Source organism: Doryrhamphus excisus, linkage group LG17, assembly GCF_037039965.1.
Source record: "Doryrhamphus excisus strain RoL-2023G ecotype Guam linkage group LG17, RoL_Dexc_Guam_v1.1, whole genome shotgun sequence".
Taxonomy (NCBI): Eukaryota; Metazoa; Chordata; class Actinopteri; order Syngnathiformes; family Syngnathidae; genus Doryrhamphus; species Doryrhamphus excisus.
The window spans coordinates 15,675,908-15,703,739 of record NC_136373.1 but is presented as its reverse complement, the minus strand read 5'-3'; the positions used below and the strand labels follow the sequence as shown (position 1 = coordinate 15,703,739).

Below are 27,832 nucleotides of genomic sequence, written 5' to 3'. Positions count from 1 at the left end.
GTGGTTAGCGCCTAGACCTCACAGATGGAAGACCTGGGTTCAACCCCAGTTTGCATGTTCTCCCCGTGCATGCGTGGGTTTTCTCCGGGTACTCCGGTTTCCTCCCACATTCCAAAAAAACATGCTAGGCTAATTGGCGACTCCAAATTGTCCATAGGTATGAATGTGAGTGTGAATGGTTGTTTGTCTATATGTGCCCTGTGATTGGCTGCATGGCCGCCAGTCCAGGGTGTACCCCGCCTCTCGCCCGAAGACAGCTGGGATAGGCTCCAGCACCCCCACGACCCTCGTGAGGATAAGCAGTAGAAAATGAATGAAATAAAGGGAAAATAGTGAAATAAATTGGAAAAATAAAAATAAATTATAATAATAATAAATAAATAATAATATAATATTCCAGCTTTTGGAGTAACATAAAAAATAAAAAAATAAAAAATAATAAAATAATAAAATAATAAAATAATAAAATAATAAAATAATAAAATAATAAAATAATAAAATAATAAAATAATAAAATAATAAAATAAAAAATAAAAAATAAAAATAAAAAATAAATAAATATTCCATGATTGCAGTAAAATACCGTGATAATATTTTTATTTGGTGTAACTTTTGTTAGTCAACTCACCAGCGTCTCAACAACAACAAAACACAACGATACAGCAGTTGAAGCAATTTGATATCAGATCACCGTTGCATTCCTAAGATGACCTCAGCGGGGATTACATTACGGCCATTGCAAAGCAGGTTTCCCACAACTGTGTTTAAAAGACAATAAAAGATTGTGTAAAGCAATCACACGTTATAAGAGGCATATAAATCGCACTTCCAGGGATGGAGCTGGGGGTGCTATGAGCCACATGGGTTGCCTCATGTACAAAAGTCTCCTTTGGAATCCTCCAGAGATGATAAAAGCATTTCAAACCTAAAAAACAGTTAATACATGTCGTCTCTGATCCGTCAGAGAGAGAAAGAGAGTGTGATGTGTCCAACAACTGGACACAAAAAAGCAGACTTTCACACCGGACAATACTCGGCAGGCTTTACTCGACGTTTGTCACTTCCTGTGAAAACAAAGCAATTTAGGAAACATGCGGCAAACACAAGCCTGCTCGCGCAGTGGCACAGGAAACACAGTGGCTGTTGGAAAACAATAGAGGCTGAGCTGGCGGGGTTTACTCTCACACAACCGAGCCGGGCTAAAAAAAGAGGCCTCAAACTGTAGAAAAACACAACATTGTCAGACAGATGGAGAATTATCGACCTTTTCACGATATTATCGCTCATGCTGGGCTATGACGGTGACTGTCCTGCCATCACAGGACTGTGGGTTGCTCTTTTTTTCTTTGAAACATGCTTGCTTTGATAATAAAGAAATAAAATGATTACAGCAGCATGAACAGCTTTTGTGATATAATGTATTATTGTTAGCTTTGGAAAAAAATTTACTTCAGTGTGATTAGCAAAATAAAACTAAAACTAAAACTAAAAATAAAAATAAAAATAAAAATAAAAATAAAAATAAAAATAAAAATAAAAATAAAAATAAAAATAAAAATAAAAATAAACAAAGCAACAAGTTTCCTGAGTAAGAGTTAGCAGTTTAACATTTTGCAGTGTTTGTCGCATTTTCCCTTGATTGCACAATATGGAGCTCATACTCCAATGTATCCAATGTTGCATTGTTCATAGTTCATGTTGTTGTTGCAGCTGGACTACCTAGCATACCTTGCGGGCATTTGGAACTAACAGTTTTAAGTCGTTCTGTTTGATGCCACCGATATATAGATGGCCCTTTCGCTAAATGTTTTAACTCAATGTGGCCCGCGAGTCAAAAAGTTTGCCTACCCCTGGGGTAGAGAAATTGAACTAAAAATTAAAATTAAAATTAAAATTAAAATTAAAATTAAAATTAAAATTAAAATTAAAATTAAAATTAAAATTTAAATTTAAATTTAAATTTAAATTTAAATTTAAATTTAAATTTAAATTAATTTTATTTTTATTAATTTTATTTTTATTAATTTTAAAATTAAAATTAAGCATGAAAATTAAAATTAAAATTAAAATTAAAATTAAAATTAAAATTAAAATTAAAATTAAAATTAAAATTAAAATTAAAATTAAAATTAAAATTAAAAAAGCAACAAGTTTCCTGAGTTCGAGTTAGCAGTGTTTTCCATGCACACACCAGGATCATGTATTAAAGTTGCTGTACCACTTGGAAATGTCAGCAGCAGGATTCTTATATAAATGGCCCCTGGGGATTGTCGTACAGGAGGAGACAAATTCTCTAATTGTAAACATGACTCATGACTCACGCTGACGATATCATACACCTGGTCTGCAGGATGAGTCAGTGTGACTTGAAGATTATTATTTTCACTGATAAAATGGAAGCTTTTGTGTGTTTTGCTCCATGTCACCAGGGCAGCAAGATGACAACAACGACGGCAGGAGGTCCAGACTTGTGGAGGAGGAGTCCCACAGTCCAAAAACTGCCAACGGGTCAGCCATCGGAGTGGTACCATCATCATCGAGCTCATCTCAAAACAGAAACCTGTCCTTACCCAAGCGGGTGTCAGAGGTCAGTCAGGAACTGCTTGCGTCGGGCGCAGTGATCTTGCCAGGTAAGGACGACGAGATTGATCTGACAGGAGTGGTTTGGTTTTCATTTGAAATGTATCCTGTTTCCTGCTGGTCTCCAGGAAGCAGAGATCGCGGTGGGAGGGCGGTGTTGCAGGTGTGTACCAGATCTCAGGTGTGGGCTGGTGAGAGCTGCACGGTCCATGACCTCACCTGTTTACTGGCCTACTACCACTCCACGCTGCGGTACGAGCATATCACTGTCAAAACAGCAAAGCACTTAGCTTCATGCGGGCTCACTATTTGGCAAGAAGCTAATCACTCCCGCTGTTTGTACTGTTAGTCCCATTAGTACAGTAATTCAATTACAAGTCAAAGCAACCAGATGATGTTTGTTTTGTAGGAAAGAAAGACGTGATGAAGGCCTAACAGTCGTCATAGACAGCAGGAGGCAGCAGTCTGTTCCTGCGCTCTCGTCATCGCTGTCTGAATTTCAGGTAAGCCCAGACGATAATAATAATAATAATGGTTTTATTTCATTTGAATATGAATATGCATCAGATGACAATTGAATGCATCACATAATCAGCTCACAGTTCCACATGTCCAAAAGGAGTAGGAAGAAGCAAAGCTTATTAAATCCTACCCCTCCATCTGGTACTTTTACAATCAGTAACTGTTACATTTGTTCACTTCCTGCTTTCCTAATATAATTTAAGTGATTTATTTTATTTTGTTTTAATTATTTATTTTTGTTTTATTTTAGTTTTATTTTTATTAAATCCTACCCCTCCATCTGGTACTTTTACAATCAGTAACTGTTACATTTGTTCACTTCCTGCTTTCCTAATATAATTTAAGTGATTTCTTTTATTTTGTTTTAATTATTTATTTTTGTTTTATTTTAGTTTTATTTTTATTAAATCCTACCCCTCCATCTGGTACTTTTACAATCAGTAACTGTTACATTTGTTCACTTCCTGCTTTCCTAATATAGTTTAAGTATTTTTATTTTATTTTATTTTAATTATTTATTTTTGTTTTATTTTAGTTTTATTTTTATTAAATCCTACCCCTCCATCTGGTACTTTTACAATCAGTAACTGTTACATTTGTTCACTTCCTGCTTTCCTAATATAGTTTAAGTATTTTTTTTTATTTTATTTTTGTCACGTACCGAAGTACGGGGTGATATGACCATTCTAATATAATATTCATTAATTCATTCATTTTCTACCGCTTTTTCCTCACGAGGGTCGTATATTTTTTTCATTAAAAAAATATTTTTTTGTAATTTAAAAAAAACATTTTTTAATCTACTATTTTTAGCCTTATGCATTATTTTAGCTGTTAGTTTGAAGATGAACTATATCAGCAAGTTGAAGTATTTGTGATTTCAGAAATAAGGACTTAGTATGTTCTCTGTAGGCGGCATTATGAATTATCCTTACTGACCTTTTTTGCAGTACATTTAGCGAGTGAAGATTTCTTTTATAGTTATTACCCCATATTTCCACACAATAAGTAAGATATAATAGAACCATATGTGCCCTGTCTCCCGTTTTTAAGCTTCAATGCTATCCATATTCCTCTACGGCATTCCTTCCATGTTTTCCTTGTGTTCTACTTCTCAATTTGAGTTTTTTTTTTTTGAAGAAGCACACCTTAAAGTTGTAATGACTGCACTTGTTCTGAGAATAGGCTGGCCTCAGGGGTAACTTGTGCTTACTTGTCTGTTTTGAACACAGTGGGAGTGGGTTGGCTTCAGTCCACTTGCAGGAGCCGTATCATTATGTTCTGAATTGTGCTTAGTGATGCACAGATTGATAGTCTGTCTGGAAGCCCATGTATTGCTTTTTTGAGTCACTGAACATTTTTACTGCACATACCGTATATAAAAGACATATTTCATTATGATTATGATTTAAATGACTATAGAATATGTGTTTTTTTTCAGACATTGGTACCAAATGCACTTTACTCGGTTCTGTTCCTGGTGGACAAGGAGGCGGCCGGCAAACCTGAAAGAGACATTGTCAACGTCCAAGTGAGTCAATATTGTCATTGTGAATAGAGTGACTGCATTGTTACCCCCTCCCTGCTGAGTTCGGCCTTGAATTTACTGCGACTTGAACTACTAATCTTGTGTTTTTGTCAACACAGACAGAGACGCTGTCATCTTTAAAGGCCCTCCTGAAGCACATCGAGCACAACCAGCTCACCCCTGACCTTGAGGGAACCTTCTATTACGACCACAACCACTGGATCCTCTTCAGACAGGTAAACCGATATTCTAACATACTGTATATGCAAATCAGTGTAGGAATACTGTATTTTGCACGTCGCCTTAGTGTTATTCAAGCTGTTTGCGCAATCCCGGTTGACTTTGCCAAGATTGTAAGAGCAAAGCCGAGAGGTGTTGTTTGCATTTCCATTTGTTGCGTGGTTAGTCAGCAGTATTACTCAAACATTACACAACCTGTTTGAAATGAAATGATACTTAGTGGAGTAAATGCAATTTAAGTCTTCTATAGTCGATGGGTGCATGGTTTATAAATACATATAACGACCACGGTCTCATAATTCATTCATTCATTTGTTTTCTACTGCTTATCCTCATGAGGGTGGCAGCAGTGCTGAAGCCTATGCCAGCTGTCTTCAGGCGAGACTGGTGGCCAGCCAATCACAGGGCACATATAAACAAACAACCATTCACACTCACATTCATACCTATGGACAATTTGGAGTCGCTAATTAACCTAGCATGTTTTTGGAATGTGGGAGGAAACCGGAATACCCGGAGAAAACCCATACGGACACACGGAGAGTGCATAGACCCAGTCAGTCCGTTCAATCAGGTTCACGTTAGTTACGACTCAACAGCGCAACAAACACGTGATAACGTACATTGAAATCTGATTGCCAACCCCCCCCCCACACTCGGTTCGATGCCGGGATTGTGCTGCCCCCCCTAAAACTGCGATCGTGCTGCACTCCTTGTAATATAAAATTCTAGTAGGACTCACAAAAACTATGAGGTTTTTAATGGTTCTTACTATCTTGAGGTGCATTAAAAACAATAATAAAAATTGTGGTGTGTCGTTCATGAATGAACGGCCGACGGGTGTTGGTCAAATTGACTGACACACCATTATTGTCAGTCTCATCCTATCGTCACACCTCGTTCCGTGACCGGGTCAATCTCTCGGTCTTTCGGTCAGCTAACCCCACCCACCCATAGAGCGAGGCGCGACAATAGGATAAGACAGGCAAACACGCAGATAGTCCCGCCCTGCAAAAGGAACGGTGAACTGACTGACCGAACGGGTATTTTAGGGGCAGTGACGTCGTTCGTTCCATTCACAAAAAAGAACTAGTTCTTTTGACCCCTTCGTTCATGACCGACACACAACTCTAGCGACAAAGCCGCTAAAGTTGGCAACACCAGTCCCTCCTGCAACGTCTTCTTATTCTCTTGAGTTACGATGCATACTGTTACCGGCTGTACAGGGTTGTGACGGCAAGCAGAAATAAAAATAAAAAATAAATAAATAAAAATAAAAACTATATTAGGAAAGCAGGAAGTGAACAAATGTAACAGTTACTGATTGTAAAAGTACCAGATGGAGGGGTAGGATTTAATAAGCTTTGCTTCTTCCTACTCCTTTTGGACATGTGGAACTGTAAACTGATTATGGGATGCATTCAATTGTAATCTGATGCATGTTCAAATGAAATAAAACCATAACCATATTTAGCATCATCCCAAAGTGTTGAAAATGATCTTCATTTTTTTTTTGACCTTCACAGAAAATTGAACCATTTGCCAGCAGTTGTAGCGAAGCCATCTCTTCTCTCCAGGAGTCTATCGCCACTTTAAGCAATAGTGGCAACCTCAAGACATCTGAGGTTGGACCTTCTCATCTCTTCTTCTTTAATGGAAACTGGACTAAATATTTTATGACATATGAAATATGCTTCGAGCTGTAAGACAATGAGAGTTTCTTGCTCATCTCAGGAGGTGTCACGGATGATGACGCAGCAGAAGCATCTCATGAAGTGTGTCCTGGATGACACCCACCTCAATAGGTTACGTCTGGAAGGAGGTACCATCCTCGCCCGCATCAGGAAGGAAGAGGCCTGTGAGAATGACAGCTACAGGTACCGCCCATGGAGAGGCCTCACGCTTCCTGCGGAGACAACCAACTTCTTCATATTTGTCTCCAGGGATGCTGTAGACATGCTGAATGCACTGTACAACCAACTGGATGAGGAGGTCCACGAGCTTGTGATCCTCTCCAACAAGTCTCAGAAGGACTTAGAAAGCCTGCTGGAAGTGCGTAGGTTTGAGGAGCAAACGCAACAGGTGAGCCTTGTTTGATTGATTGCTGCTAATATTAGTTCCTAATATTAGTTCTTCAACTTATGTATGTTTTTTTTCTACCTAATTGTGCATTTTTGGCCTTGTGCGACTTATGTAATTTTTTTCTACCTAATTATGCATTTTTGGCCTTGTGTGACTTATACTCCAGAGTGACTTATGTATGTTTTTTTCTACCTATTATGCATTTTTGGCCTTGTGCGACTTATACTCCGGAGTGACTTATGTATGTTTTTTTTGGCCTTGTGCGACTTATACTCCAGTGCGACTTATGTAATTTTTTTCTACCTAATTATGCATTTTTGGCCTTGTGCGACTTATACGCCGGAGTGACTTATGTATGGTTTTTTTTGGCCTTGTGCGACTTATACTACAGTGCGACTTATGTAATTTTTTTCTACCTAATTATGCATTTTTGGCCTTGTGCGACTTATACTCCGGAGTGACTTATGTATGTTTTTTTCTACCTAATTATGCATTTTTGGCCTTGTGCGACTTATACTCCGGAGTGACTTATGTATGTTTTTTTTGGCCTTGTGCGACTTATACTCCAGTGCGACTTATGTAATTTTTTTCTACCTAATTATGCATTTTTGGCCTTGTGCGACTTATACGCCGGAGTGACTTATGTATGGTTTTTTTTGGCCTTGTGCGACTTATACTACAGTGCGACTTATGTAATTTTTTTCTACCTAATTATGCATTTTTGGCCTTGTGCGACTTATACTCCGGAGTGACTTATGTATGTTTTTTTCTACCTAATTATGCATTTTTGGCCTTGTGCGACTTATACTCCGGAGTGACTTATGTATGTTTTTTTTGGCCTTGTGCGACTTATACTCCAGTGCGACTTATGTAATTTTTTTTCTACCTAATTATGCATTTTTGGCCTTGTGCGGCTTATACGCCGGAGTGACTTATGTATGGTTTTTTTTGGCCTTGTGCGACTTATACTACAGTGCGACTTATGTAATTTTTTTCTACCTAATTATGCATTTTTGGCCTTGTGCGACTTATACTCCGGAGTGACTTATGTATGTTTTTTTCTACCTAATTATGCCTTTTTGGCCTTGTGCGACTTATACGCCGGAGTGACTTATGTATGGTTTTTTTTGGCCTTGTGCGACTTATACTACAGTGCGACTTATGTAATTTTTTTCTACCTAATTATGCCTTTTTGGCCTTGTGCGACTTATACGCCGGAGTGACTTATGTATGGTTTTTTTTGGCCTTGTGCGACTTATACTACAGTGCGACTTATGTAATTTTTTTCTACCTAATTATGCATTTTTGGCCTTGTGCGACTTATACTCCGGAGTGACTTATGTACGTTTTTTTTCTACCTAATGATGCATTTTTGCCCTTGTGCGACTTATACTCCAGTGCGACTTATGTATGTTTTTTCTACCTAATTATGCATTTTTGGCCTTGTGCGACTTATGTAATTTTTTTCTACCTATTTGTGCATTTTTGGCCTTGTACGACTTATACTCCAGTGCGACTTATGTAATTTTTGTCTACCTAATTATGCATTTTTGGCCTTGTGCGACTTATACTCATGTAATTTTTTTCTACCTAATTATGCATTTTTAGCCTTGTGCGACTTATACTCCGGAGCGACTTATAGTCCAGAAAATACGGTACTTATTCGACACAATTGCATTGCTAACTCAGAAGTACTAGTTCACCTTTCTCAGCCGCCGAGTTCTTACGATTTTTCACAAATAAAGTTGAGCTCATCAGGAAGGAAATAAAGGACACCCCCCTACCTCCAGACCGGTTAAACGTGCCGGCCGCTTTGACCACTGCTGGGACTACTTCCATCCTCTGTCCTCCCAGCTTTTCCTACTTTGAGGAAGTATCTATTGGCGGGCTTACAAAACAGACAACATGTCTGCTTGACCTGCTTCCTGGGAAACTTGATAAAGAGTTGTTCACAATTCGAACCCCCTCGATCTTAAAAATGATTAATCTATCATTTTCAAGCCTTGACCCTGGTAGTATTTCTAACTATAGGTTCAGATCAGGGACGTCGTCTATTGTCTATCATCTACTGTATCTACTGTTAAGCCCTTTGAGGCTCTTTTGTGATTAAGTGCTATATAAATAAACTGTATATAAACTTCTGTGTAATCACGTGTGATTTGGATCTTTTCAGGTCAAACTGTGGTTTAATGTGGAGGGAGAGAAACATCTCACACCTTTAGAATCGCTAACTTTGTCTGTCAGCACAATAAAAGACACGAAGGAGAGTTTGGACCAATTTCTGGAAGAAGCGGTGGTAAATATCTTGACTGTAAATATGATGAGCAGATGCTTCAAAACATCTGTCCACGTGTTTATGTATTATCAATCTAATGTAACTACGGTCCATATGTTGTCTGATCAGCACCAGCGGAGACATGCCCTACAGATGGTGAACAAGTCTCCCAAGTCCATTCCAGGCTCGGTTTTTCAGGAATTCAAGCAGCATCTTGGCTCCATCCTAAGCAGAGCAGAGAGAAGGAAGGAACAGTTGGACGTTCTGAGCAACCTTTATGAGTTCTATGACTCTGTAAGCATCGTTGTATGTAGGATCTATCAATAAATAGCTCTATAATCATCTACATATTCTATATCTACAGGTGAATCGGTGGACGGAGCACTGTCAGGACTATGTCAGTCACCTGAACACCTCGGGGGAAGCACTTTCACCTGCCGTGGTCCAGATCCTGCAGGATTACTGCACAGAGGCCTCCAAGTTCTCCATGGACAACTTCAGCACACTAAACGACATGGTGCTGTCCTTAGATAGTCCTCCGCAGTTGCAGCAGTGGAACGCCGTTCGGCAAAAGTGTCAGCAGACCAAGCACCAGCTGGAGGACACGTTATCCCGTGCCACGAGGACGTCTTCAGACTCCATGGCGTCTGACTTGATCGATGCAGTAAAGCCTACAGAGAAAGAGACTAGAACACCAGAGCGTGGATGTGTGATTCTTCCTGAAGGGTCCACTTGCTCCAGCAGGGACGTTCATACCTCACTGCATGTCGAGGAATCAAAACCTTTATCCAAAAGCCCTTCCGGTTCCATCTCCTCCTCACGCTTCACTTTCCCGCCCGACACCACGCTGAGCCCGTCCTCGTTCGATGACACGGACAGCGACTGCACTATTGACTCCACCATCTCATGCCATTCGGAGCCCATCTACTCTGCGGCGTCCCGAGTCCGTAAACCACCAATGAAGAAGATCATGAAGAAGACCCTGAGTTATGAGTTGACGCAGCGAGACGGCGGACACTCGGACGTCAGCCATGTGCACGGATACACGGGCGTCTACATCAAAGGGCTGGAGGTGGCCAATAACGTGTCTGTGGAAAAGAAGCTGCAAAGACCCGATGTCACGAGCCCGACGTTAGGGCGGAGTCGTAGCATGTCCACGCCCTCCAGGACACATAACAGACACAACGAAGGTGACGGAAAGAAACAGAGTAGGTAAGGGACTGTACTGTCTATATGGATGCTATATATATATATATATATATAACCATCCGTCTAACGTATAATATACATAAACATTATATTTAAATATATACTATTACTACAGTAGTACCTTGGTTTTTAGTTATTTTTCATTCATTCATTCATTTTATACCGCTTATCCTAACAAGGGTCGCGGGAGTGCTAGAGCCTATCCCAGCTGTCTTCGGGCGAGAGGCAGGGTACACCCTGGACTATTCGACAGCCAATCACAGGGCACATATAGACAAACAACCATTCATTCATTCTTTTTTGCAGGGTATTGCTGGAGCCTATCCCAGAATCACATGAGTTTGTAAACAATATAGCAGTAGTTCTGAATCACAATACTAGCAATGTAATAATAAGATATATTTGAAATATTCATTAATTTTCTACCGCTTATCCTCACGAAAGTCGCGGGGGTGCTGGAGCCTATCCCAGGATCACATGAGTTTGTCAACAATATAACATTAGTTTCGAATCACAATACCAGCAAAGTAATAATAAGATATATTTGAAATATTCATTAATTTTCAACCGCTTATCCTCACAAGGGTCGCTGGGGTGCTGGAGCCTATCCCAGGATCACATGAGTTTGTAAACAATATAGCAGTAGTTTCGAATCACAATAGCAGCAAAGTAATAATAAGATATATTTGAAATATTCATTCATTTTCTACCGCTTATTCTCACGAGGGTCGTGGAGAGTGCTGGAGCCTATCCCAGCTGTCTTCGCGAGAGAGGCGGGGTACACCGTGGACTTGTCGCCAGCCAATCACAAGGCACATATAGACAAACAACCATTCATTCATTCATTTTTGGAGGATATTGCTGGAGCCTATCCCAGGATCACATGAGCTTGTAAACAATATAGCAGTAGTTCCGAATCACAATACCAGCAATGTAATAATAAGATATATTTGAAATATTCATTAATTTTCTACCGCTTATCCTCACGAGGGTAACGGGAGTGCTGGAGCCTATCCCAGCTGTCTTCGCGAGAGAGGCGGGGTACACCCTGGACTTGTCGCCAGCCAATCACAGGGCACATATAGACAAACAATCATTCATTCATTCATTTTTACAGGGTATTGCTGGAGCCTATCCCAGGATCACACGAGTTTGTCAACAATGTAGCAGTAGTTCCGAATCACAATATCAACCAACAGCAATGTCATACGTAGCATTATCTATCTATTCAATGTAATGAAATGATGTCATTCTTTTCCCCAGCAAAGTACAGCACATCATGGATGAGATGATCGCCACGGAGAGAGAGTACGTTCGCTCTCTCAGCTACGTTATTGAGCATTATTTCCCGGAGATGGAACGCCTGGATCTGCCGCAGGACCTGAGGGGCAAACGCAGCATCATTTTTGGCAACATGGAGAAGCTGTGGGACTTCCACAGCCAGTATTTCCTCAAGGAACTGGAGGCGTGCGCCCATTCGCCGCTGTCCATCAGCAGCTGTTTTCTTCGACACGTGAGTGCACGCGCACAAAATCCCCCCCCCCCCTGAGGACAGCATGCTAAGACGCTCATCCTCCGTCCGCAGTCGTGACCTGTAGACGTTTAACTTTATTAACTAAATACGATGTTTCCAGGTCATGGTGCTGTCCCATTTATCCCAGTGCAAACTTGCCACTGGTTATCTTGCTCATTATCATCAAATACTCTTATATAATTTGAGTGAGTCACAGTTTCTAGAATGTTCTAACTTGTTAATCGTGTTTGCAGGAGGATCAGTTTGGAATGTATGCCCTGTACAGCAAGAATAAACCCCGGTCCGACTCTTTGCTCAGCAGCCATGGCAATGAATTCTTTAAGGTGCGTCTGGAAACTCTAGTTGCATACCTCAAGGTCAGTGTTGGGCACGTTACTAGTTATAGTTACTAGTTACTTCTCAAAAAAAGTTAACTGAGTTACTCCACTACAAAAGTAACTAGTAACCAACATGTGGACAAAGTTGTTTTTAGGGGACATTATGTACATTTTACCTTTGACATCAACAAGGTTAAAGTAATGTATGTACTTACATTTGGCAAACGCTGTTTGGACTTGCTGTAAACACCCGCCCACCCAAGTTCTCTGATTGGCTGAAGACTCAATCTTACTCAACCTTAGCCAATCCTCATTACGTATGTGCTCTAAACAACCCGCCCACTCAACAAGTTCTCTGATTGGCCGAAGACTCAATTTTACTCAACTTTAGCCAATCCTCATTGCTTATGTGCTCTAAACACCCGCCCACCCAAGTTCTCTGATTGGCTGAAAACGCAATCTTACTAAACCTTAGTCAATCGTCATTGTTTATGTGCTCTAAACACCCGCCCACTCGAGTTCTCTGATTGGCCGAAGACGCAATTTTACTAAACTTTAGCTAATCTTCATTGCTTATGTGCGCTAAACACCCGCCCACTTAAGTTCTCTGATTGGCTGAAGACACAATTGTACTAAAACCTGAAAGAATCCTCATTGCTTATGTGCTCTAAACACCCGCCTACTAGTTCTCTGATTGGCTGAAGACGCAATTTTACTAAAACTTTAGCCAATCATCATTGCTTATGTGGTTAGCTCACCCCTCCCTTGTCACTTTGCAACACTTTCACTGCGCTGCACGCTTAACGGCGTTAGTAACACAAAGGTCAGCGCTGACCCACAGTGACATGACTAATAAGTGTTATCAGAGAAATACATGTTTACAATAATAATAATTATGCTATTGTGGCATCCCAGAATAAACAGCTGGATCTGGGGGACAAGATGGACCTGGCGTCCTACCTGCTGAAGCCCATCCAGAGGATGAGTAAATACGCTCTGCTGCTGAAGGACCTCATCAAGGAGTGCAGCCAGTCCCAGGCGCAGGAGCTGAGTGACCTCCGCACCGCTGAGGAGATGGTCAAGTTTCAGCTTCGCCATGGAAACGACCTGCTGGCTATGGACGCCATCCGGGGCTGTGATGTAAGCTGGGAGCCATGATTCATAGTTTGATGTCACAGACACATTGTCATAATCATAATCATTCATGGGCTTGGACGGTGTATCAAACAGAAATGCATTCATTAGTTTTCTACTGATGATTCTCACGAGGGTCGCGGGGGGTGCTGGAGCCTATCCCAGCTGTCTTCGGGCGAGAGGCGGGGTACACCCTGGACTTGTCGCCAGCCAATCACAGGGCACATATAGACAAACAACCATTCATGCATTCATTTTTGCAGGGTATTGCTGGAGCCTATCCCAGGATCACATGAGTTTGTAAACAATATAGCAGTAGTTCCGAATCACAATACCAGCAATGTAATAATAAGATATATTTGAAATATTCATTAATTTTCTACCGCTTATTCTCACGAGGGTCGCGGAGGGTGCTGGAGCCTATCCCAGCTGTTTTCAGGCAAGAGGCGGGGTACACCCTGGACTTGTCGCCAGCCAATAACAGGGCACATATAGACAAACAACCATTCATTCATTCATTCATTCATTTTTGCAGGGTATTGCTGGAGCCTATCCCAGGATCACATGAGTTTGTAAACAATATAGCAATGTCAATACATAGCATTAGCTGGTGGCCAGCCAATCACAGGGCACATATAGACAAACAACCATTCACACTCACATTCATACCTATGGACAATTTGGATTGGCCTAGCGTGTTTTTGGAAAGTGGGAGGAAACCGGAGAACATGCAAACTCCAAATAGAGATGGCCGAGAGTGGGATTGAACTCGGGTGTCCTAGCTGTAAGCACTCGACCACCGTGCAGCCCCCAAAAGTCAGTTTCATTCATTCATTCATATTCTACTGTGTATCCTCACAAGGGTCACGGGGGGTGCTGGAGCCTATCCCAGCTGTCTTCGGGTGAGAGAGGCGGGGTACACCTTGGACTGGTGGCCAGCCAATCACAGGGCACATATAGACAAACAACCATTCACACTCACATTCATACCTATGGACAATTTGGAGTCGCTAATTAACCTAGCATGTTTTTGGAATGTGGGAGGAAACCGGAGTACATGCAAACTCCATACAGAGATGCCCGAGTGTGGGATCGAACTCAAGTCTACGCGCTAACCACTTGTCCACCGTGCAGCCCTCAAACACAAACATGTAGTATTTTTAAAGTGGATGTTACGCTGATGTTTTGTATACAGCGGAGCGAGGTCAGCGACCCTTCCATTGTTGTGAGTGACGCATGCGAACGGGGGCTGTTTCCTGTCTAGGTGAACTTAAAGGAACAGGGTCAACTGCGCTGCCAGGATGAGTTCATCGTCTGGTGCGGACGCAGGAAGTACCTCCGGCACGTCTTCTTGTTCGAAGATCTCATACTCTTCAGCAAGACCAAAAAGATCGAAGGAGGATATGACATTTACATCTACAAACAATCCTTCAAAGTAAGAGTCCGTTAAATGGAGCTTGGCTTGTACTTTCTACATCTTACGTTGTCTTTGTTTTCAACATTGAAGACAGCGGAGATCGGTATGACTGAGAATGTCGGCGATAGTGGACTCCGCTTTGAGATCTGGTTCCGACGAAGGAAGTCCCAGGATACGTTCATCCTCCAAGCCGGATCCGTGGAGGTCAAAGCTGTGTGGACGTCCATCATAGGGAAGATCCTGTGGAGGCAGGCGCTCAGGAATAGAGGTGTGTTCCCTTCTCTTTGTGTTTTACTTTTTAATGCATCAAAAGAATCACATAACCTTTGTTTATTGCATCAAGGCTTTTTGACTTTGTCAGGAAATTAAATAAATAAAAACCAAAACAATAATTTTTTACTACATTTTAAAATGGTCTGGTTGAAATTATGACCACTGTATTGTTATGGTCGGTTTGGATTTATTATAATAATAGGACTATAAAGCAATATTTTTAGCCACAACAAGTCAAGTCAAGTGCTTAGTGCGCAGACCTCACAGCTAGGAGACCAGGGTTCAATTCCACCCTCGGCCATCTCTGTGTGGAGTTTGCATGTTCTCCCCGTGCATGCGTGGGTTTTCTCCGGGTACTCCGGTTTCCTCCCACATTCCAAAAACATGCTAGGTTAATTAGCGACTCCAAATTGTCCATAGGTATGAATGTGAGTGTGAATGGTTGTTTGTCTATATGTGCCCTGTGATTGGCTGGCTACCAGTCCAGGGTGTACCCCGCCTCTCGCCATGAAGACAGCTGGGATAGGCTCCAGCACCCCCCGCGACCCTCATGAGGAAAAAGCGGTAGAAAATGAATGAATGAATGAATGAATGTTCTATATCCCTCAGTAATAGCCAGGTAACAAAAGAACCTTCAATTTATGAATATGATTCTTTTGAGGTTCATTTGACCATTTTTGGAAATTGAAATCGAGGGGTATAGTGACAAAAAATGCCCACACCAAAAATGGATGAGGAAGCCTAAGAAGGTAACCAAGACATTCATTCATTCATTCATTTTCTACCGCTTATCCTCACAAGAGTCGCGGGTGTGCTGGAGCCTATCCCAGCTGTCTTTGGGCGAGAGGCGGGGTACACCCTGGACTGGTGGCCATGCAGCCAATCACAGGGCACATATAGACAAACAACCATTCACACTCACATTCATACCTATGGACAATTTGGAGTCGCTAATTAACCTAGAATGTTTTTTTTGGAATGTGGGAGGAAAACCGGAGTACCCGGGAAGAAAACCCACGCATGCACGGGGGAGAACATGCAAACTCCACACAGAGATGGCCGAGGGTGGAATTGAACCCTGGTCTCCTAGCTGTGAGGTCTGCGCGCTAACCAAGACATGAGAAGCAAATTTGATGGTAAATTATTGTTTTTAGTGTATTTTATAGCTGATTTAATACACGGGTCAAAACGGAGTTGTTGACATAAGAGATGATAGCATAAAGCTAACACAAGAGGAAGGTTAACATTTAACGCTATGCGTTGTGTCGTTAAAAAAGTGTTTCCTGTATTCCGTAGAGCTGCGTATGCAAGAGATGGTCTCCATGGGAATCGGAAGCAAGCCTTTCATGGACATTAAGCCCAGTGATGCGGCCATCAATGACAGAGCCATCGATTATATCATGAAGGGGTCTGGTGAGATTACTTATTTATTTACTTATTTTATTCATACCATTTGAAATTGTATTAATATGGGTCTTTATGATGTTTATATAACAGAGTGTAGGACGAGAGCGTCCATCGCCGTGCCCTCCTACGAGTACTCCGCTTCCATCAAGAGACCTCACTCCACCATCTCCAACAGCAGCACCTCCTCCTCCAGCAGCCAGTCGTCCTCCTCCCTGCTGGGGTCGCTCAACCTCCACTTGTACTCTCACCCGCACCCTCACCCTCACCCGCTGGCCAGCGTTCCCTCCTTCGCCCAGTGGCCGTACGACTGCATCGAGGAAGACGAGCTGGAGCACGACTCCAGCGGGCAGCCCTCCATGAGTAAGTGACGACGTGCGACCGCAAGAAGTATTACGCAACGGTAGTGACATTTGAACGTGTCAGTCACAGAGAGTTCCGAGACGTCTTCCCAGTGCACCTCCAACGACAGCGTGACCGGCCTGAGCACGCTCACCTTACCCGGCCCCCCCGACATCGTCCTGGACTCGTACAACAACAACAATAACGATGATGATAATAATGATGATGAATCCTCCTCCTTCCGGTGCTCCTCCACTCCTCCGTCTTCCATGGAACCCTCCTCCATCTTCCCCAAAGGTGAAGAGCTCCCACAGCAGGACAACAAGTTCATCACAGCAGTAAGTATTCTTTGGTTTATTTTTTGTTTTATTTATTCATATTCATTGACATATTTATTAGGAACGGTCTAATAAGTCCGATACTGGCCAGTAACGGTTGAATGAAATAAAAGGACAATAAATATAATTTTTAATAAGATATGTAAATTGGTCCTGAAACCACATCGGTCGTGAAAAAATAATAATTTTTAAAATGTTCAGTACAATTACTGTGAAAAATTCATGAATCAATGGACAAAAAAAGTAGTTTTGCCACCAAAAATCCGTATTTATTCAAATTAAAAACATATATTTATTTCACATTCCCATTTTTATTTAGTAAATAAAACATATTTATTATAAATATAAAATCATTAATTAGTAATAAATTTGAAGTCATTTCCAGTGCATTTTGCAGCATGATCAAGTCAATAAAAAAAACAGGAAATAAGACTAGAGGTGGTAGATTGTTTGGTTGCTGGTTCAATTCCTGTGTCTGCACATCAGAACTGTGATTGACTGGCAGCTGGGATAGGCTCCAGCATAACCCTTGACCTTGAAGCAGCATAGAAGATGAATGAATGTATGAATAAATAATAATTTCATTAATGGACAATCTAAATTTAAATGTAAAATTATTTTTTTTATTTATAATTTTTTACAAGTATTTATTTATTTTTAAAAAATAATTTAAATTAATACTTTTAGTGTTCTATGTCATTTGTTTTATATTTAATTTTGTATTTTTTATATTATTTTTTATATTATATATTATTTCATTTTTTATGTTATTTTTTTTTATTTATTTAATTTTGGCTTCTTATTTATTTAATGTGATTATTCTACAAGCCGCTTTCCTGCTTACCAACAAAAACTGTATAGCTTTTCTTCTGTTATTTAATTATAACCTTTGCAATATTATTGTTACCTTTATTGCTGATTGGCTGGGAGAGATCACATGGTTGTATTGCACAATACCATGCATATCCACTCGGGTTGAAGTTCCCAAATACAGTTGCTTGCCTTTTTATCTTTATTTTCATTTTTACCGCTTTTGTTGTTGTTGTTGTTTTTTACCAGAGCAAGACCTCTCATATAGCCATAGGCCTCTCCACAGTGGTGTGACATTTAGCTCAGTAAGTAGCCATCAGCGTCACCATTGTGAACAACCTCGTTAACCACACGTGGCCTCATTACTAACACGTGTTGCATGGTGGTGATGATGATGATGATGCATTCGTGGCTCTCCTCTTGTGTCGCATTTTGGAATCGTTGTGCATGCATGCGACTGCACCGTTTTGACTTTTCGATGCACTCAAGGAGTTCCTCCTGGCTTTTCTTTTTTCATTCATGCACTTCAAAGTGACAATTAGCATTAGCATGCATTGTCTCTAAAACATTTCCTTTCTCTTTTCAGCTGTAAAGTTCTCCACTTTACCGACCACGTTGGAGCACTAAAGGCCGCGTCGTATTATTAATAAAAAGAATTGGACATGATCATAGCATGATATGGTACTCATGTGATTTCCTTTCAAAAGTAATTCTAGCTATGAGTCTGTTTATACTGTAGATGTTTTTTTTTATTGTTATTATGAGAATTATGGTGTCATTTACAAAGCACGGACTAGCTGTCATATTGTGGTATTATAACCGTGGTGTCCTGTACAGATGATTAAAAGCTTTGTATGAAAAGATAAGCCGAGTGTGTCATATTACGTCCCGTCGAGACACGTACAGCAGGTACGCCGTGAGCACCATGATAACCGCAAAGACAGTTTCACAAAGAGAACGGCCCATACCACATTTTATTTCTACTAAACACCAGGATCCTATTAAACTAAAAAAATAGTAATAATGTAAAAATGTATGATCCAAATGAATGAATTTAACATACAAACTTTGCACATTTCTTTTTGGAGATCCATAAGCAGACAATCACGGCGATGGACACCTGAAGTCCCAACATACAAAGCTCCAGCACCTCCATCTTTGAAGAAATATTTTTTTAAAGAGTTTAAAGTCTTACTTTACAAATATGCACAAAAATAGAGTAGTTACTGAGGAACTAATGAGTCAAGTAGTTACTAAGGAACTAAGACACTAATTTAAAGTAGTTACTGAGGAACTAAGGCACATACATTGTTCATTTAGAGTGATTACGGAGGAACAAATAAAGAACGAATGAGGAACTAATGGGTAGAGTAGTTACTGAGGAACTAAGACACACATTTAAAGTAGTTACTGAGGAACTAATGAATAACAAATGAGTGGTTACTGGGGAATTATGGCACATACATTTGGAGTAATTACTGAGGAACTAAGACACATTAATTTAGAGTGGTTACTGAGGAACAAATGAGGAACTAATGGGTAGAGTAGTTACTGAGTAAGACACACATTTAAAGTAGTTACTGAGGAACTAATGAATAACAAATGAGTGGTTACTGGGGAATTATGGCACATTTAGAGTAATTACTGAGGAACTAAGACATGAATTTAGAGTAGTTACAGAGGAACAAATGAGGAACTAATGAACGAATGAGGAACTAAGGCACATGAATTTAAAGTAGTGACTGAGGAACTAATGAGTAGTTACTGAGGAACTAAGGCACATGAATTTAAAGTAGTTACTGAGGAATTAATGAGTAGTTACTGAGGGACTAAGGCACACAAATTTATAGTTACTGAGGTACTAAAGCATATAAATTTAGAATAGTTACTGAGGAACAAGTGAACGAGTGAGGAACTAATGAGTAGTTACTGAGGAACACAGCACTTGAAAGTAACTTAGTTACTGGGAAACTAATGAGTAGTTACTGAGGAACTAAGACACACAAGTAGTTATTGAGGAACTAAGGAGCAAATGAGGAACTATGCCAAGGGAATTTAAAGTAGTTACCGGGGAACTAATGCGCACATATTTAGAGTAGTTACTGAGGAACTAATGAGTAGTTACTGAGGAACTAAGACACACAAGTAGTTATTGAGGATCTAAGAAGGAGCGAATGAGGAACTAAGCCAAGGGAATTTAAAGTAGTTACCGGGAAACTAATGCGCACATATTTAGAGTAGTTACTGAGGAACTAATGAGTAGTTACTGAGGAACTAAGACACACAAGCAGTTATTGAGGATCTAAGAAGGAGCGAATGAGGAACTAAGCCAAGGGAATTTAAAGTAGTTACCGAGGAACTAATGCACACATATTTAGAGTAGTTACTGAGGAACTAATGAGTAGTTACTGGGGAACTAAGACACACAAGTAGTTACGAAGGAACCAAGCCGAAGGAATTTACAGTAGTTACTGAGAAACTAATGCACACATATTTAGAGTAGTTACTGAGGAACCAAGGCACACATATTTAGAGTAGTTACTGAGAAACTAGTGCACACATATTTAGAGTGGTTACCGGGGAACTAAGGCACACGAGTAGTTACTGAGGAACTAACAAGCTAAAGAGTAGTTACCGGGGAACTAAGACACATTTAGAGTAGTTACTGAGTAGCTAATGACTAGATACTCCACTGAGGAACAAAGGCACATAAAATGTAGTCAGTGAGAAACGAATGAGTAGCTGATGGTTAGCGTCAGTTAGGTTGGTTGAGTTACTATCATTTTGTGTACCGAGTATTACCAACAAATGAAAATGTGAAAATAACTGAGTGTAGAGTATTTGCATTACCTTCAAATACTGCACATTTTCTTCATCCCATCCAGTCAGGTCGGTGATTATCAAACCAGCGGCAGCGAATGCAGCAACAATACAAGCTCTGTGGATGACAAGGGACACCTGAAAGAAACAAATACATTCAATTCATATAACATTCATTATATATATTACATATTATTGTCATACTTCAAATAAACATTACTTACAGGTAGCAGTTCCGGATGTTTGTGCAGCATGGCGGACACGACCCCTGCAAATGTGAACTGAAAAGCAACACTATGAAGGATTAAAACATTTTTTTTTTTAAAAAGGAAGACAATAAACATAAAATTGTATTCTTACAAGCGTTCCAGTCAAGAGTGCAACTCTAAAGAGTGTAAAGAGAGACTTGGCCATGTCCTGGTTTACAGCAAAAAAGGCTCCCAATCCAACACTGAAGATCCCGCTCACAATGTGGAGGGTCTGCAATTGCATCATAATAAAATAGGAGTCAAACATGAACATTATGCTTACAATATATTTTTGTACTTGGTTGATTGATATGATGCAACATTATTGTAACTGTTTCACTTGTATTTAACAAGTAGGTCAGTCTGAAAACAATGTCAACTTTTTGTGTTCCTTACACACGAAACCCCCCCCCCCCCCTTTTTTTTTGGTATACCACTTAAGAGGAAGACCACAAACACCTTCTGTCTTTCCTGTTGTTGCCTTTAACCTACTCTCTTTACTAATATATTTGTGCTTTTTATCTCAAATCAGCGCTAATATCAATTTTTAATGTCGCTGCTGGTCAGTGATACTCCAAGTCCCACAATGCATTGCACCCCGTGGCGTGGCGCTTCTCTATTAACGGTACAGTCGTTCTTTATCGCTCATGTTTGAATCAATTCAAAGCTGTGATTTTTTGGGTGTAGCGTTAATATTTTAAACCCAACTTGCTGTGTTTATTTGTGATAAAAAAATTGAGATAAAACACAAGCTACGCGACAAGAGTTGAGTTAGCTTAGTTTAGTTAGCAAACAGGTCGCTAACAGGAAAGTACGGCGGCCATTAAGGGACGGACGGCATTTGGGAATAGGACGAGTGTTAAAGGTTCGTTGTATGGCTGGGAGATATGTAAATATTTGTAAAATTACGATATTTCTTTGAAGCACGATATAAAATATAAAAAATAAATAAAAAACATATAATTGATATTTATATAGACTGGATTTGATGCGGAGGTCTAATGTTTCAAAATGGCGCCGCCCTAGTGCAAGCTAGTTACGTTAGCTGCGTATCTTGTGCGGCGTTTTTTTGTGTTTAATAGCGCTTTATTTTTTTACTTTTCTTGGTCTTTTGTGCCATACCTACCCCTTAAGCAAATGTGTGTGCACTTATGGATGTTCATCTTTTTATATTTGTAGCTTGCCGCTTGCATTCATTGTTTACACTCGGGAGTAGCTGCTATTCAGCGGTTATTGTACGATAAGATTGTTGACATTTTAATTAAACTTTTGTCTAAACTCATACATTGATAATTCAAACTAATATTCAAACTGAAACTGGTCCTTACCCCCAACACGGCAAGATTTGTCTGCAGCAGGCTGTGCATTGCCCCACTATCATCGTCCAGGTAATGATGTGAAGGTTGGTATTGTCTCAATATGGTCAACTTCCGGTTGTGTTCTTTGCAAGGTCTCTCATCATCTGATATTTGCACGTCAGGCATCCACAGGCTCTCCATTTCTTCTTCTTCTTCACAGATGTCCATGTCAACATTTGCACAAGCCATGCCGGACTCGGTCATTCAAGGAGCTTTGCAGCTAAAAGTAAATGAAAATGATTATGATCATTTTGGCTTTATTGTTATGCCCACAGCAACAACAGTAAAAATACCTTAATGCATCAAAATGAAGGCACAAACAACAACAGTAAAAATACCGTAATGCATCAAAATGAAGGCACAAACAACAACAGTAAAAATACCTTAATGCATCAAAATGAAGGCACAAACAACAACAGTAAAAATACCTTAATGCATCAAAATGAAGGCACAAACAACAACAGTAAAAATACCTTAATGCATCAAAATGAAGGCACAAACAACAACAGTAAAAATACCGTAACGCATCAAAATGAAGGCACAAACAACAACAGTAAAAATACCTTAATGCATCAAAACAAAGGCACAAACAAATAATAAGGATTTAAAACAAACAATTGTAATTACCTTTTGAATATATTTTTATGTAATACTATGTTAACTTATATAAATAAGATTTAATTATAAATTAATTTAACAACAGGAAATCACAAAATTACAACTGAAGTAAGGTTCAATATTTTTGTATGATATTGTTATTCTTTTAGATGATAAATAATTTTAATTTGGAAATTATTTTTGCCATTTTATTTTTGTTGTGAGATTATCTCAAATATTTTTGAAATAAGTAAGTTTTATATTTTGGAGTCATTGAATTCCCTTTAATAGTTTTTGTATATTATATATGTGTATATCATATACATAATATTGAGTAGGAATATAATAGTATAAAAATACATCATGTCATATTTAATAACACAGTGCTAGGATCACATGTTTAATGAATAAAAGAATAAAATTTCTTGTTTTTATTTAATTTTGGTGGATCAAATTAAGATCCTCCATATTTAATATAAACTTTTTCCTTTTATTAAATTATTATTATAAATTATTATTGATTAATAATTATTAATCAAATAAATCTAAATATTTTTTTCACTTAGTTAAATACAATAATGAATTGCTAGATTACATAAAATATAAAGTGTATTTAGAACAACAATATAACTGTTAAATGAATTGGAACTGGAATTAATATTAATATATGACATTAATACATTCTATTTGTAATCAATTATTAATTTTTGGGGGGTACGTTGCCGTTATTTAGTAGATACAAACAAAGTGTATAAAACATACTAGCATGAGATTAAATAAAAAAAGGTGTTTCTCTTACTTACAATGTTCAGAATGTGCTCTTCTCTCAAGTCGCCTCCGAGAAGTGCGAAAAAGAGAACTTCCTGTCTCCTATTTAATTTGTAAAGTAGCTTTATCGTGTGTGTGTGTGTGTGTGTGTGTGCGTGTGTGTGTGTGTGTGCGTGCCAAAGAGACAAGAGGGAGGCGAAGGTTCCTTCCCTCACTTCCTCCTTCAACAGCAGAAGATCACTGATTGATTTCAAGTCATCTTTGAACGTCGGAGGACCATGAGGAAAACCTTTGTGTGCGATGACTCCATGATCATCACCATTCCCATCGGGAGACGCACGGACGCACGCGGTCATGTGATGCCCAGAGAGTTCCAGTGTGTGTACCGGGATACTTTCAAGGTTTTTGCTATCAGGGGATTTCCAAAACCTCTCGGGGTAAGTGTGGGATATCTTTATCTGAACCACACACATATCCCATATGAGGAGGATGATACAGGATGATACTGCTCCTGTCGTATAGAGGATCTTTGACTTGTGCTTTTGTAGAAAATTGCGAAAAACAGCAGAGTGCTGCTGTCATTTAGACGATCTTTGACTAGTGCTTTTGCAGAAAATTCCTAGCAACAGCAGAGTGCCTGTCATATAAAGGATCTTTGAGTAGTGCTTTTGCAGCAAATTCCTAACAACAGCAGAGTGCTCCTGTCATATAGAGGATCTTCGACTAGTGCTTTTGCAGAAAATTCCTAAAAGCAGAGTTCTAACGTATAGAGGATCTTTGACTAGTGCTTTTGCAGAAAATTCCTAAAAACAGTAGAGTGCTCCTGTCGTGTAGAGGATCTTTGACTAGTGTTTTTGCAGAAAATTCCTAAAAGCAGCAGAGTGCTCCTGTCATATAGAGGATTTTTGAGTGGTGCTTTTGCAGCAAATTCCTAACAACAGCAGAGTGCCCCTGTCATATAGAGGATCTTTGACTAGTGCTTTTGCAGAAAATTCCTAAAAACAGCAGAGTGCTCCTGTCGTATAGAGCATCTTTGAGTAGTGCTTTTGCTGCAAATTCCTAAAAACAGCAAAGTTCTCCTGTCGTATAGAGGATCTTTGACTTGTGTTTTTGCAGAAAATTCCCCACAGCAGAGTTCTCCTGTCGTATAGAGAATCTTTGAGTAGTGCTTTTCAGCAATCCCTAACAACAGCAGAGTGCTCCTGTCATATAGAGGATCTTTGAGTGGTGCTTTTGCAGAAAATTCCAAACAACAGCAGACTGCTCATGTCGTATAGAGGATCTTTGAGTGGTGCTTTTGCAGAAAATTCCTAACAACAGCAGACTGCTCATGTCGTATAGAGGATCTTTGAGTGGTGCTTTTGCAGAAAATTCCTAACAACAGCAGACTGCTCATGTCGTATAGAGGATCTTTGAGTAGTGCTTTTGCAGCAAATTCCTAAAAACAGCAGAGTGCTCCTGTCATATATAGGATCTTTGAGTAGTGCTTTTGCAGAAAATTCCGAACAACAGCAGACTGCTCATGTCGCATAGAGGATCTTTGAGTAGTGCTTTTGCAGAAAATTCCTAGCAACAGCAGAGTGCTCCTGTCTTAGAGAGGATCTTTGAGTAGTGCTTTTGCAGAAAATTCCTAAAAACAGCAGAGTTTTCCTGTCGTATAGAGGATCTTTAACTAGTGCTTTTTCCACAAAATTCCTAAAAACAGCAGAGTGCTCCTGTCATATAGAGGATCTTTTAAAAGTGTTTTTATATTAGGTCATTATAGACATGATCATCTTTGACTGTTGCTTTTGCAGTAAATAAAAGTTGCTGACAGCTTATGATTATACATATATAGTGTATATAATAATATATAATGAAAGGTACGACATGCAGGCCGACATGCATGCAAGGGAAAATGTATTTGGCTTTTTGCATTGTGTTTTTGTGACGGCACCACGGTAGGCAACCAGCCACGGCAAACAGGACACATGTGATGACGACCATAGACCAAAAGATTCAATGATACAAATTGCTATTGCTATTTTAGGCTAATTTATAAAGCAGATGACAATTTTAAAAAAGAATATTGTGTGACAAATCACTAATGTCTCACCTATATTTATTCAAAACATCCACACAATTTTTTTAACAAGACCTAAAGTCCCTTAAGTGAAGCTTTGACCCTGGAACGGATTGATTCCTTTTACGTGATTTCCTACAGGAAATAGAATTGGTTCAACTGTACTTGAAAAGCCAGAATTTTGGACTTTACGAAGGACCACTGTTTCTCCTCTTTTCCAGGCAGCACAATGCCTGACTGGACTTTGGCTTGTCATTCTTGGTCTGATATTTCCTCAGACAGGAAGTGTGTTCCACATCTTTCTCAACATTCCGGTAAATATATTCTATTCCGTGCTGTGGAATCAGTCCCAGCGAGGGGGATTTGTGGAAGTAACACTGCCGTGTGTTGTGCCATTGTTAGTTTCTTCTGTGTGGAATGCTGACCTTTGCTGCAGGCCATGTCCCAAACATGCGTGTGGTGGGTATGAGGTCAAAAGTGGGGAAACATTACAATTGGTGTGTTCTTTAGTACTTTTTCCATTTTTTTTTGTCTTGACAGATCAAAGCGTCATTGTGTCTGAACATCATCGGTTTCTTGTGGTCGGTGGTGGCAGTTTGTCTCTCCGTCACGGACTACCATTCGTCTCAGCATTTCAACAAGGTATAACGGCAAGAGCCCAATCCGGAATTCGACACAAAACAAAACACCTTTTCTGTTCTCGGCAGCTTCACGTGGCCGTCAAGGTGACGACCGTGAGCCTGCTGGTTGTGGAGAACCTGACCGCCCTGTTTCTAATCTACAGGCAGAGTAAAGCTGTTTGCAGGCAACATTTCAACACCCTGGTAGGATGGCCTCCACATCACCGCAGTCCATGCCCTGAAACTTAACATTTTGACTTTCTGCCTGCAGCCCGTTATTCAGCTGAAACACGAGGACTGATGCACTTGAACACACCAGCAAGTTTTTGTCTGTTTGTAATGTGATCAGCATCTGTACTGATTTTTATCTTATTTATTGTCTTATTGTGCAAGTAACTATGAATTGCTGGAATATGAGTGATGGACAGTTTACCTTACCAATGTCCACTTGTTGTACATTGGGTTTGTTTTTTATTCATTAAAAGTCTATTTTGTGTTGAGCTGTTTAAAAAAAAAAAAAAGGAAAAAGAACAATTTATCCAGTCTCCTGTTGCTAGGTGTATTAATAATTTCAAAATGGGCTTTCAGATGTACATTTCGTATAGATAAAACATATTTTTTGCAATTAATTACAAGCTCACTATGGACAAAATTCGATTAATAGCAATTGCATATTTTAATCTATTAACAGCCCTAATATAAACTATATATACAGTAAAATGCAACTAATTATTTATTATTAATTATTTTATTATGCATCATTATGCATTTGTGGGAAAAATGCCAAAATATATAAAATTATTGAATATTACTATAAAAAATGTAAATATTTACGTATACTGCATACTATATTTATATTACATAATTTAATTCATAATATATACTCAACCAATTTAATATTTAATTAAATATTTAACTATGCATCATTATACATTTGTGGGAAAAATTGTAAAATATATAAAATTATTGAATATTACTATAAAAAATGTAAATGTTTACGTATACTGCATACTATATTTATATTACATAATTTAATTCATAATATATACTCAACCAATTTAATATTTAATTAAATATTTAACTATGCATCATTATACATTTGTGGGAAAAATTGTAAAATATATAAAATTATTGAATATTACTATAAAAAATTTAAATGTTTACGTATACTGCATACTATATTTATATTACATAATTTAATTCATAATATATACTCAACCAATTTAATATTCAATTAAATATTTAATTATGCATCATTATACATGTGTGGGAAAGATGGTAAAAATATGATTAATATTACCTTCCAAATTTAAGGTGTACGTATATAGTATAATGTACGGTACAATGGGCCAAA

At 39.2% G+C, this 27,832-nt stretch overlaps 3 protein-coding genes across 5 annotated transcripts in view; 2 read left to right on the top strand and 1 right to left on the bottom strand.

The window, feature by feature from the left end:
- plekhg4b (pleckstrin homology domain containing, family G (with RhoGef domain) member 4B) overlaps nt 1–18,871 on the top strand; it is a 29,639-nt gene extending 10,768 nt beyond the window's left edge. For 2 of the 3 annotated variants that reach the window (XM_058084525.2, XM_058084527.2), the window contains exons 4-24: nt 2,430–2,630; nt 2,709–2,832; nt 2,990–3,083; nt 4,544–4,633; nt 4,750–4,866; nt 6,397–6,495; nt 6,605–6,747; nt 6,814–6,952; nt 9,126–9,248; nt 9,357–9,521; nt 9,592–10,439; nt 11,700–11,949; nt 12,204–12,293; nt 13,203–13,427; nt 14,686–14,856; nt 14,929–15,106; nt 16,408–16,524; nt 16,609–16,878; nt 16,942–17,195; nt 18,255–18,310; nt 18,592–18,871. In XM_058084525.2, the coding sequence (XP_057940508.2) occupies nt 2,430–2,630; nt 2,709–2,832; nt 2,990–3,083; nt 4,544–4,633; nt 4,750–4,866; nt 6,397–6,495; nt 6,605–6,747; nt 6,814–6,952; nt 9,126–9,248; nt 9,357–9,521; nt 9,592–10,439; nt 11,700–11,949; nt 12,204–12,293; nt 13,203–13,427; nt 14,686–14,856; nt 14,929–15,106; nt 16,408–16,524; nt 16,609–16,878; nt 16,942–17,195; nt 18,255–18,299 (3,743 nt within the window). In that variant the 3' untranslated portion in view covers nt 18,300–18,310; nt 18,592–18,871. The remainder of the gene's footprint in view (nt 1–2,429; nt 2,631–2,708; nt 2,833–2,989; nt 3,084–4,543; nt 4,634–4,749; nt 4,867–6,396; nt 6,496–6,604; nt 6,748–6,813; nt 6,953–9,125; nt 9,249–9,356; nt 9,522–9,591; nt 10,440–11,699; nt 11,950–12,203; nt 12,294–13,202; nt 13,428–14,685; nt 14,857–14,928; nt 15,107–16,407; nt 16,525–16,608; nt 16,879–16,941; nt 17,196–18,254; nt 18,311–18,591) is intronic. The other variant, XM_058084526.2, reaches the window with a different exon arrangement.
- Nucleotides 18,872–19,013: 142 nt separating this feature from the next.
- On the bottom strand, nt 19,014–23,948 carry LOC131137038 (uncharacterized). The gene is made up of 6 exons (XM_058084528.2): nt 23,832–23,948; nt 22,402–22,651; nt 21,186–21,305; nt 21,050–21,106; nt 20,856–20,963; nt 19,014–19,161 (listed from the first exon to the last, which is right to left on the bottom strand). The coding sequence occupies exons 2-6, from the start codon at nt 22,633–22,635 to the stop codon at nt 19,060–19,062; spliced, it is 621 nt and encodes a 206-aa protein (XP_057940511.2). The 5' UTR covers nt 22,636–22,651; nt 23,832–23,948; the 3' UTR covers nt 19,014–19,059.
- Nucleotides 22,362–26,846, top strand: LOC131137039 (uncharacterized). The gene is made up of 8 exons (XM_078798030.1): nt 22,362–22,475; nt 22,592–22,657; nt 23,979–24,233; nt 26,080–26,172; nt 26,261–26,366; nt 26,454–26,500; nt 26,566–26,682; nt 26,750–26,846. Exons 3-8 carry the CDS (start codon nt 24,075–24,077, stop codon nt 26,777–26,779), a joined length of 552 nt encoding a protein of 183 aa, XP_078654156.1. The 5' UTR covers nt 22,362–22,475; nt 22,592–22,657; nt 23,979–24,074; the 3' UTR covers nt 26,780–26,846.
- Nucleotides 26,847–27,832: the final 986 nt, after the last annotated feature.